Raw genomic sequence first — 12,653 nt, 5'->3', positions numbered from 1 at the left:
TGTCACATCGTTTGTAAAAATCCGTCCATTATTAACGGAGGAGTAGTGTTTCGTAGAAATCGCCTTCACGAATTATATTATAAGGATATTCGACAACTTTACAAACCCGCTATCGATTCTTTTTAAACGTTTAAACAGATGGTATTGTTTATAAGTTTAGGCGTTGTAAACTGAAAACATTTTATGTTGATAACTATACGTAATTTTTTGGAAGGTATACATTTTCTTAAAAAACACGTAGTGTTTGTTACTCAGGTGAGATACACAAGAAGTTTAAAATCGACCTTAGAAAATCACTCCACTGGGCAATGGGAAATATTTACACGGTTGGGCCAAACAGGGCTCTGATAGTGTCAGGCGGCTGCTGCGGGTCTACCAAGAAGTCGTTTATCGTGGGAGGATGGGCGTGGGCATGGTGGTTGGTGACTGATGTTCAGTATCTCCCTCTAGAGGTCATGACGTTGACCCCTGTCAGCGAAATGGTCGAAACATCACTGGGAGTGGCGTTGACTGTGACCGGAGTGGCCCAGTGCAAGATCATGAAGGACGAGGAACTGCTCAAAGTCGCCTCAGAGCAATTCCTGGGCAAGAGTATGAGAGAGATCAAGTCCACTGTGCTGCATACCCTCGAGGGGCATCTGAGGGCGATCCTCGGTACTCTGACGGTGGAGGAGGTGTACAAAGACCGGGAACAGTTCGCCGCGCTGGTGCGAGAAGTAGCATCGCCAGACGTAGGCGGAATGGGGATCGAGATATTGTCCTTCACTATCAAGGACATAACCGATGAGGAAGGCTATCTGACGTCACTCGGGAAGGCTCGGATCGCCGAGGTGAAGCGTGACGCCGCCGCAGGAGTCGCCCAAGCCAACAGGGACGCTGGCATTAGAGAGGCGGAGTGTGAAAAGGCAGCGATGGACGTGAAGTACCTCACCGACTCCAAGATAGAAAACAACGCGAGGCTTTACAAACTGCAAAAAGCGAATTTCGATATAGAAATCAACACTGCCAAAGCTCAAGCACAACTAGCCTATGAACTGCAAGCTGCCAAGGTATGCCAGCAGATCAGAAATGAAGAGATTCAAATTGAAATTGTAGAAAGGAAGAAGCAGATAGAAATTGAACAACAAGAGGTGCAGAGAAAGGAGAGAGAATTGAAGGCTACGGTGAGACTTCCCGTGGAGGCGGAGAGCTACAAGGTCCAGGCCATCGCCCAGGGCAAGAAGACACAAGGTGTAGAAGAGGCTAAGGCAGAAGGGGAGAAGATCAAGCTGATAGGGAAGGCGGAGGCTGAGGCTTTGGAGAGTGTTGGGAAAGCAGTGGCAGGTAGGATGAGGATGAAGGCCCAGGTATACACACAGTACGGTGAAGCAGCCATCGCCTCCATGGTGTTGGAGGTGCTGCCGAAGATAGCAGCAGAAGTGACCGCGCCCCTGGCCAAGACTGAGGAGATCGTCCTGTTGGGAGGCAACGATCAAATATCCGGAGATATCAACCGACTGGTCAGCCAAGTCCCACCCGCCGTACAGGCACTTACTGGTGTCGACCTCTCTAAAGTGCTCAGTAAAGTTCCTGGGGCGAAATAGTGTAGTTTGTAAATTGAAATCCGAAAGGGTTGTAAAACATCTTCAACGCCATCAATATCACTATGGTAGTTTTACTTTTGACTATTTTCCATCATATTTGTTAATTATAAACTCAATTTGGATGTTTATGCTCGGTGACGGTTTATTCCTCTTCTAAACTTACTAACGAAACTAGGCCTAACTATCGAAATTAAGGTCCCACATTAAAAGCTATAAATACTTTTTTATAATCATGTAAAATTTAGATTGGATTAATATTTTTTCATGTGATTACATGCATTTTGCTACAAAGATTAATAAACATGTTACAAGATGGGGACATTTTTTGTAAATAGTTTGTATCAAACAATCGATCTAATAAATACACAATCCTTTAATACATTAATCTACTTTGTAACCCTTTGCCCCATTTTTATAACGCATTTCGACACACTTATCTTAATATCATCATAAAATCAGTACAAAGTTTGTCTTTGGCAAGTGTTCACAACGAACCGGAGAACGCAGATTCAATAATGTAAGCCTACCCGCGGAAGCACAGTGTGTATTATACACCGAGACTATTTAATTCTATCTATTGACATTGCTTATGCCATACTTATTGCCGTTACTATCAGGTCGTTAAGGTGAATATTAAGTAGTACCATTTAAACTACATTTTACGATACCATTACTTTCTCTCCTCGTTCTCACACCTCCACCCCTCGTTTACGACTGAACCATCTTCCAACACTCTACGTGATCGCACTTAATGCACCGCCATCTTGTATCTCGTGCGAGCTCCCAAGCAATGTGAACGGCGTCAGAAAGGTCGGCAATAAGAAAATCTGCCTCTGAACCTGGTAATGCCCTTGACATTTGGAGGTCCACCGTTACTCAGATTAATCTGCTCAAGTGAGATAAGGTGAGAGATTAGCAATACTCATGCAGACGCACTTAACAACTGGTGTTTTATCGAATAAAATAAGTTTTGTCGCCAAGTCTTTGTCACCTACTAGTAACTCCCTGATGGTTTTACCATTGACTTTGAAAATTTAAAGTCAAGTGCGGGAAGTGGGGTAGTAGGGAGCCATGCATACCCCCCTGAGAGAACCTAAATTTAAGACTCAATATGCTCTCTAATGTTTCAAACTGATTTTAGCGACAAATAAGTAGGTTTTAAACATAATTACTGCTTTTAGACATCAAAAAATCATGTTTTAAACGTTATATTAACTTTGTTATTGTAGGACGACCTTTCCCTCCCCCAGAACAAATAAGACACTGGTTTGCATCTAATTGAACAAGATTCCTGCGTGCGTCTGCGCCAATGCTTAAGTTATCTCTAGAGGTGTGTTTATCGGGTATATTATTATTATTTTGTAAGATAGCACCGTTCACAGATTGCCTGATGATAAATGGCATCTGGTTCCAAAATCGAATCCGCATCGAATTGAACCAGCAATCTCCAGATTTGAAGGAGAGTACTAAAACCTTTTGGCAACCCATTGCAATTTGAATTTCAACTCCCATTGTTATTGCAGTTTCAATTACAATATCTGATATTACCAATTGGCAAAACTCTTCAAAAAGAAAACAGCAAGAATCTTTCATGCAACTTTTCGTGTAACGGAGCGTTAGCTGTATTGCCAATGACTTTAGGAAGAATGAGTGGACAAGAATGCGAGGGGAGGAGCGACTGAGCGAGTAGATGCAGACAAGTCCATGAGAAAAGCCCGAGGTCATTGTATGGCGAACGTGGAGCGTGTGGGACCGGAACACTCCAACCACTATTCAAATCATGCACATACAGAATCATGCTAATTCCATTAAACAATTGTTCATTAAAATAAATTGAATACTTCGTGTCGGGATTTAAATTAGAAAGGCGAGTTATCGTTCGATCCACGAGCAGTTGAGCTTTCGGAATTGATTTTATAGTCATGTTAATGGGTTAGTCAATTGGAATGATTGATTTGGATCGGATTTACTGTTTTGAATATGCATCCGGAATATTGTGGTTCAAAACCAGAGTGATAGTATTGAAAGACATTTGGGTACACGTATACCGACTACACCGATAAATCGACTTCCAAATAAGTTTTGAATTTTCTTTTAAATAACAAAGTCTTCCTAACCTAACCACCCTTACAAGGTTAGGTTATATGTTAAGTTGGTTAGGTGTGGTCGGTATAGTAGTACGTAAGTACCGAAATGGTGGCTATCTTTCCTTATAATAAGTATTTAATGATCGCTTGTGACGTCAAACAAATTCTCCATTATTCCACCTGTCTTGTTTTGCTATGCTTCAACAGAAAAGATCGTGCAGGATGCAAACAAATTGTGAAAAAGCCTAATTACTGGGTTGTCAGAATTAGTCAAAAAGGGTAGAATTGTAATAGACAATTCTAATTTCCTCACACTTTCTTGGCGTGTAAAGGCTAAACGTCTGTCATTTGATATTAAAATAATACCTCCTTGGAGCGACCTACAACGCCCACCAACCTCATTAAACTCTCACTTCTGAGACAAGGCCTGGGGGAAAGGAACAAGAGAAACGTCTTGTATTACCCAACAGTCCGTGGAATGGCCAGGAAGACAGACTAGCTTGTGTTCGACAAGGATGATCCAGGGAAAGGAACATCTAAACTGGATCTGTTGGTATCTTGCTTTAATGACAAAGACATCATTACTGCAATAGTCTTTGTTTACTTAAGTAGACGTTTCATCTTTATTATGGACCATATGTAACTAGACTAGTTTTTCTCAAAGAGAACCTTTATGATTCAGCCACTCAGAGTGACAGTGAGCTACCGTTGAAATTGTTTTCTCCCTCTTAAATGTCCATTATAAGATACTGCATGGGATTATTAACTATGCTACAATTTGTAATTTCAGTTGAAAGTTATTACTTTAAGTGTTTAGCTTATTAATAAAAGCGAAAGTGAGTATTTGCTAACGACCTACAACGTTGACCTTGGAAAGTTATGTATACTTCTCGTGAGTATAAATATATTTAGTAAAAAATACACTTTTTGGTGAAACCTTGATTCTTATTCATTTTACAAAACCAACACAAGAATTTGGCATTGTCAAAAGATCAGTTTGAATCATAAAACGAATTGAATGAGGACAAATTCAGAACCTTGATGGGTTGATCGGAAAGAACAATGGCTGAAAACAAACATTATTCAACGGACACAAGCCCTTCGTGCCAAACGGCGGACGATGAATAGTCATCGACCACAGAATGGTAATGTGAATGGCGGTGATTGGTTTTGTGTTTGGAGGTCCGTGAACGCAGCACGTGACCGGGTCGTACCTGACGTCACGCGCGCGTTGTCACAACAGCGCATCCTCCACGCTGTTGAAAAACTAACTTTTTGTCTGCCCAGGACGACACGCCCCAGAATCTCATTTGTGATATAATTAGAAATCGCAAAAGCGCGTGTCATCTGGAAGAACAAAGAGCAGAACATTGATTACACAGTGGGTCGAAATAAGGAAATCTGTTGGTTGGGAAGAACAAAGAAGAACTAACTGTATTCAAATCTTTCTATCGAGTACACTAACTTCCCACGCAAGGATTTAGTCCAGAAAAAAAAACTGTTTGCTGCCAGTTTAATCAGAATGGGTTTTATTACGTACTACCATTGACTATGTATTAATAGTCAAAGGTACTACAACTATACAGAAATGAGTTTTTACCGGACACCAACCAGCTGATTAAATTTGGCAATGAGTGGTTATAAACACAAATATAACCTAGAGGTTAAGAGTAACGATGGTTAGTCATTCAGTCGGTGGGAATATGAGAATTTGTACAGATTTTATATTGAAGGAGAGGGAGTGCCTATTGTTTTATTAAGTGGCTATTTTTAGGACTAGTAACGTGGTACGTATACGTATACTATTGTATAAGATTCTATTTGCAAATGTATTACTTTACAAGCTAATACACCTGTTTTTGCTTGGTATATTCTCCAAAGCTGCTAAAATAACTTTTGAATGATAAAGGCTTGGAGATTGGGGTAGTTATAAATCCATCGACTAGAAATATAATTTTGGTTCAAACGTTGCGAAATGTCCGATAGATTAAAACACAATGACAATATGGCAATTAAAACACTTTCCACCTCCATGTCAGCTGCACCGTGGAACCGGTCACTGATACCTGGCTGGCACTCGCACCGCCAAGCCCCAGGCTGTAAAATGACCCTGGTCAAAGTTTTTAGGCAACTGGCACTCGGCCCTGCACCCCAAAACTATCGCTAGGCTATAATTGGGTCTCTTAAATCTAGAAAGTGTATTTACTTGTCAACATTTAATATTTAACTTTCTTTAAATTTAATTCTAATAACAATCGTAAATCTTTATCGCTTCCTACTTTCACGTTTCATTTTTAACTGCTTCGATTCAGTACAAGTAGACCGTCCCAGCAATCATAACATTAGTAATCACGCCACTTTCATATGAGATCGGTCCTGAGCCGTTCAGGCAGCAATTACAGCACAATTTGCAGTACCGTAGTAATATTTCCTATAATAGCCACCGATTATCTTCTTTCGCCTCTCCCAGATCGGATTGCTCTATTTAGTCTTTGACCCAAGGACAGAAAATTAGCGTTACCCAATAGCGAGGATGTTTTTGATTGACTCGATCTTGAGCCAAATTAAACGAAGTATTTGCAACCTTGCAAATAATTTACTCCCTGCTATTATATTACCAACACGTAGGCCTAGTTATTATAGTTCAGATATTTAATTTTCTCTAAGAGGTTCCGATTACGTCTTGAAACGCGATTTAGAGCTGTTGCTTAAGATAAGAATTTTGTATTTTTATGATGATAAACAATTTAGCCGACACTTTTAGGAACCTAAACATGCATAAAAATTGTTTATGCTAAGTCATACAAATTCAGTATAAAATATATATGCCCACTACAATTAAAAAGTGAAAAGCCCTCTTAAAATTTCCCTTTTCCCTGAAAGGCTGAAACTTGAGATGTTGAATCTTTTTCCTCAATTATTTAACAATATACACTTTAATTTTGCTTCATTACAAGTATAACTTAAACTTTCAAAAAGGAAATCAGTCCCTTAGGCCTACTTTTTTAGTAGAAGCTACGGACAAGACAAGCAATGGTTTGCAAAAGATGAATTCATATTTTCAATTCAATGAACTTTTTATGATGATACCGAAAAAAAAACACAATTTTCCAGAATATTTGATTGGTACAATAACCCACTAACTTACATACTCATGGAGATTTTTTTCAATTTCAGTGGACGACGAGCCCAATGTGGCTATTCTAAGACTTTATCCTCGTCAGCCTTGTATAGGTCAGCAGTTTAAAACACAGAGCTTAAACTACCAAGCTAAAACCTTTTACCAACAAGCTAACGCAAAACTTCGGAAATACTTAATGCAATCATGAAGTTTTTAATGGTTTCAACCACCTTATGCTGTTCTAGAACTTTCTCCTCTTCAGCCTTTCAACTTCAACTCAGTATGTAGAACTTGACAAAGACGTAATGTGAGGAGTCACTGGGTCACTTGGAAGATCCTTTGTCCTAGTTTTTGTCCTGACATCGACACTATGGCCAGGACTCTCGGCTTCTGGAAGGTGTTGATCTCATGTTTCCCCAACCTAGCTCGCGCCTGGCGGATGTCGGGTCTAGGGATCATACCACCCACGTCGTCACACCGTCGACAAGAGGAATTAGTTACAGGTTGTGAAAATCTGTCGACCTTGTGTTCCGAGTAAATATTGGACATTTTTTGGCTTTTCGAGTGAGACTTCTAATGAAGACACAGTTCAGCCCAAGAGCACAGACAACAGTAACCTTAAAGTAATGTGTACTGTTCGTCTAAGGCCCGATTTCACCAAATTCTCGCAACGATGGTTTAGTTCAACTTCGGTTAAAACTAACCGATGATTTAAACCACAGTTAAAGAAATCTGGTTTCACCAATGAAAACGCGTCAAAACTAACGCTGGTACTCTCGTGAGTGAGCGTAGCGAACAAACTTCAACCTGGAGGCGAGTTAGCGTCGCGAACGAGCTAACCTGAAGGCAAGTGAGCGCAGCGAACGAGCTCCAACCTAAAGGTGAGTGAGCGTAGCGAAGAACTTCAACCAGGACGTGATTAAGGTATGCGAACTAGCTCACTTATGAAGTAAAACGGAGCAAAGCCCTGCGGGTACAGCTAGTGTTTAATATTTTGCTAATGTCTTTACAGGTCCCAAGGTTTTGGCTACCTAATCGCGACAGGTATAATGTTAAAAAGTTATTAAACTCATTTTCACAGCGAATAATACAAATTAAATAGGCAAAATTATCTTCACTGATTCAGATTTAGTGAAGGTACTCTTAAGTGAATCTATTTAATTTGTTACAAATCTTTAAAATCAGAGAATTGTTATTTTATATTTTCATGTTTACCTTCAAGATAGGTGCGAACTGATGCAAAATTAGGCCAGAACCCCACCAATGTATTTTGTTAAAATGTAAGCAAAACATGCAGAGATTTAAGTAATTATTCATCCACAAACTACTCTAAATATAGATTGATTGTCACTAAGCTTAAGCAACTGTGAACGTTTAGATATCCTGACATTATCTACAATAGAACTATAATTTGATTTAGAACACTATGTATAGTCAATGCTTCTAATACTAGACCAATGCTTCTAGTACTTCTAGGAAGAGGCTGTAGAAAATTAGTCTGGTGGCGGTAGCAACTTCATTGAGTGTATGATCTTAATTTAATTTATCGAACCCAACAATGGTGGTTTTGTAGATTACTAATCATACTGAAACCTTATTAATACCCCAACCTGGTACCTAATTACAATGATGGTTCGCCCAATAGGTGCGAGTCATGCAATACACTGTGACCTACAAGTTGGGACTACTTTGCACAGTCACCCACTTTCATACAAATTAGAGATTCTGGAGCAGCGCATTAGAGTCTCCATTAGAGTTTCAATCAGCAATTAACATCTCTGGGTTTGCTGAGTCTCCAACCTTCTGTTTCGTCAGCAACTCTTTCGAGAGTGTTATTTCGTTTTAAAATTGGACTTAATTTTAACCTAAGAGAAAAGTACTAATTTGCTCTTTTAGAGAATTTCCCATATAGGGAATATTAGAGAATTTCCCGGATTAAGCTATTACCGTAGGTCTCATGGTAAGACCTGGACCCTGGACCGATTTACTTTTTCGTTTTGATGTCCCCAGAGACCAAAAACAACAGCCGTTCAAATTAATATACCGCACAGTATGTCCGTTAGAACGACAGCTCGGGCTAAAACGATCCGATTGTGATAAAATTTGCCCTACATTTATTCGAACGAGTTCACGAACCAGCATAATCGGGCTATGAGAACGGGGTTTTATGTGTAAAAATAGGTTTTCCTCATTTTTGACCATCAAAAACAAAAATCTTTCCCAATTTCACTCAAAACCATTTTGAAGAGCTCAAAACCATTTTGAAGAGTTTAAAAAACAATTATTTAGTATATATAAGTGTTTTTGAACTGTTATTGGTTACAAAAAGCTTTAATAAACTGTAAATTTTAAACTCCCATGTTATTCTTATGAAGAATAAGTAAACTCTTGCAGATTGCTTGTTTATGTAGGCTATATATTCTGACCAAACTTTGCAAATTTATTTATTTTGTACAGAGCTATTAATATTTGACTAAAAATACATTTTACTACCCTCCTTGAAGCAGCAAGCCTAGGTACTCGTTAAACCTAATGTCAATTAAATAAATTTAACTGAAAATCAAACCAGGCAAAAGAAAATTTACTTAGTCTGCAGGATTGCTGCGGCGAGGGTATTTGCAATTTGATTTTGATGTATATTGTTAAGGAAAAATCAACATTATAGGCTACAATCAAGTCCAAATAGCATAACACCCATAAGTACCCTTAAATATTTTCTTTGTTCAAAACCTCATTTTCAGCCCTAGGTACGATATATACTCATATATACTATTACACAAAAACTTTCTAGGTACGATATATACTCATATATACTATTACATAAAAACGTTATTTTTACACCAAGTGCCCAAAACGTGTTCCATGTTGAATTTATTATCTTTTCTTCCATCCCCTTACTATAGTGATCAGTTCCTACATTAACCGCGCATATTCAGCCAGTCACTGTCGCACCGCGCCGACCGTCTGTCAAATGTTCTTATACATTCATAAACACTCGTTATGACGAACATTACATGCATCAGCTTATTTACTGCCTTACCCGTTACTGCTTTCTGCGAACCTCTCACCGGGATTTATATTGTGTGTTCAATGTTCATCTAAAACCTCGTCAAACTGCGTTGCATCCACCTATTTCTCCACCAACATGCACTAAGCGATGTAAATAAAAAAGGGTTCATTTCGAGTCGTGTATTAAGTCTTAGTCACGACCCCACAAAACGTACACAAGTATGTTTATTCACGATTGGTTTTACAAGTTTTTTTTTTTTGAAAGATATCAAGGACTAATGTTTAGTTTGAGTGGATTATTTTGGATTACATCATTCATATGTCACCGATGGAGCATTAAAAAAGAATATGATTGACTTCTTGAAACGGTAAAACAATGCAATTCCTCTTCCTAAACATTAATCCATGGTCTGTTTTGTGGTTTTAACACCAACTATAGTTCGGCCGCTTAGAAAACGACCTGCGCGCTAATGCTAAACCAATGCTGGAGGAGGTCGCTTTCTAAGCGGCCGAACTATAATAGGAACTAGGTGAAACCCGTCGAAATCGACGGTTACTTTCAAGGCTTACGCTTATTCATCTAACTGCGATAAATTGGGTGAAATATTATACATATTTTGAGTATTTAGCATTGTTTAAAGATTAATTTGTGTAAAAAAATTATATTAATTGCGTCAGTTACCAAATATGGTTTATCATTCAATGAATAAAATATTTCCCATACTGTACGTCATCGGAGTTGTTAGTATGCTATCTGGTATCTCTTCCTTTGGAAGAACCTTCAAATAGTATTAAAATCGTATTGGTGGATCTTTTGTAGTTAAACACTTCCGCGATTTCATCAGTGTAATACAGATTAATCTATGATTTTATTTGAAAAAAAAATCTATTTGTTGGGAAGACACGTTCTAACTTCAAAGGGAGGTATATCCGTTACAGTGTAAGTTTGATTTTTCCTTCGTCACGTCGCGTCAGTTCATATAGTACTTCTGTGCTAATGAATAATACTCTAGAACAGTTTTGAGAAATTGGTTGTGGGGTTACTGTGAAAGCTGGAATTCCTTGACATGGGGGATGTCAGTTAGTTGTCTCAGCCTTATCAGTTACATAAAGTTGTCAATATAATCTCTCTACGGAATGTTAGGTGTAGTGGAATATACTTGAAGTGAAGTTGGCTTTTATTTTTGAACTGTTAGGGACCTCCTCATTTATACGGTCGTGCACCTTCATTGGCAACAAATAATACGAAAGCAAAAAATAATGTAAGTTGGCTGTTACGTAAATAATGACGTTTACATGCATTGTTAATCAACGTATCTTATAAAGGATGATGTGATCTAGTTTAAAAGGAATATGACCTTTCTGTCATGACAGTAGCTGCTTAAATAGTATTTACTCATTGGGCCATTTTTACAGCCTAAATGTCGTGTTATTTTCAATAATGTTACCAACTCAGTGGGCCACGTCCGTAATATAGGCCACTGCAAATAATCTGTCAAGATAGGTTCTATTTTAGGCAAGGTTTCTGTGTTGGGATGTTATTTTATTAGAAACGGTAAGGGCACAATAAAATTCTTCTGATGCAGATGAATTTTTCTGTTGGAGAAATATAAGCCGAATTATAAATGTCACAATGCGAGTTTGAGCATTTTGTAACTATATTATAAGTTACATAGATTTTTAGGCTGCTGCTCAGTGCACTTTAAGAATATATAATTTAGAGATAAATTAAATGGTTTTTGTTGCTGAGTAGCGATAGTAAACATGCACAACCCTTTTTGTTAGACTAATAACATTCAAAGGCTCTCTAAGTGTTCAAGTTCTTATTTGTATACATATCTATATTATGTTTTCACTAAGCTGAATGAATCGAAGTAATCTCTCTGAAAAGTCTGCATTATATTGCAGTTTTCCAGCTTAATGACTTTCTAAATCATGCACATATTTCTACATAAATATTGTAAAATGTTTTATCCAATTGCTGTAAACCAATATTAATTTAACAAAACATGGACACGGCTCAAATGGGCACCGTGCCCTTCTGCACTTGTATTATTTTGTATTGTATTACACAATTGAAGATTTTTCCAATGATTGAAAGCATGTATGACAATAATCTCATGAACCTATCTCTCTAGAATAATATGATAAAATATAGGGAAAGGTGTAAAATCGCAGACACCAACCCGTAAAATAGATAGTTTAATAAGAAATAATTGTAAGAGTTATTGTGATCAAAGGATTTTCCACTGATTTCGTAATAGAACTTCATATTGCAACACATGACATGATACAGAAGAAAATCAATTTTAAAATCAGAAAATAACATTGCAAATACTTCTTTTGGATTATTCAGTAACTCCCAATAAATGTGTGTTGTTTAAAGTACAGTTTTAAAATTAACAGCTGTTTCATTAAAAAGTAATTATACACATGGCCAAAATGTAAACAAATCTGTGGAGGGATCTTTAAAGGCTTCTGGGGCAGAGCCCTAAGCGAATTTACTTCGTTTTCCTTTTGATAGCTCATCTACAGACAAAGACCTTTCTTTGGACACCCCTACCAAGTTTCTACGCCCAGCCGTTCTCTCAAATTAGTGGAGACAAAGTATCCAATTAAATATTTAGATTCCCCCATGTTAATCTTATGGGAGAAAACTCAACTTTGATGGAAGATCTTGCCCAAACTAATAAAGATATCAAAAAACTAAAAACACTTTGCAAAACTACAGATCAGGGCAATTTTTTGGACACTTTAATCATCAAAATCGGTCCAAAAATGAGGGAGGAGTTCTGTTCACAAAAATCGGCTTAGCGTATTATATATATAGAATAGATGTTTTAAGTTTGACCT

At 37.9% G+C, this 12,653-nt stretch overlaps 2 protein-coding genes across 3 annotated transcripts in view; one reads left to right on the top strand and one right to left on the bottom strand.

The window, feature by feature from the left end:
* The window catches only part of LOC128989736 (ankyrin repeat domain-containing protein 6-like), a 72,743-nt gene that overhangs the window by 24,450 nt on the left and 35,640 nt on the right, over window positions 1–12,653 (bottom strand). The gene's annotated exons all lie outside the window — the stretch shown is intronic.
* LOC128989737 (flotillin-2-like) lies at window positions 244–1,692 on the top strand. Its single transcript, XM_054411762.1, has one exon. The coding sequence runs from the start codon at window positions 309–311 to the stop codon at window positions 1,581–1,583; it is 1,275 nt and encodes a 424-aa protein (XP_054267737.1). The 5' UTR covers window positions 244–308; the 3' UTR covers window positions 1,584–1,692.

Source organism: Macrosteles quadrilineatus, unplaced genomic scaffold, assembly GCF_028750875.1.
Source record: "Macrosteles quadrilineatus isolate MER2022 unplaced genomic scaffold, UCM_ALF_1.0 Scaffold_3__2_contigs__length_128488019, whole genome shotgun sequence".
NCBI lineage: Eukaryota > Metazoa > Arthropoda > Insecta > Hemiptera > Cicadellidae > Macrosteles > Macrosteles quadrilineatus.
This window is presented reverse-complemented; position numbering and strand designations above follow the sequence as displayed.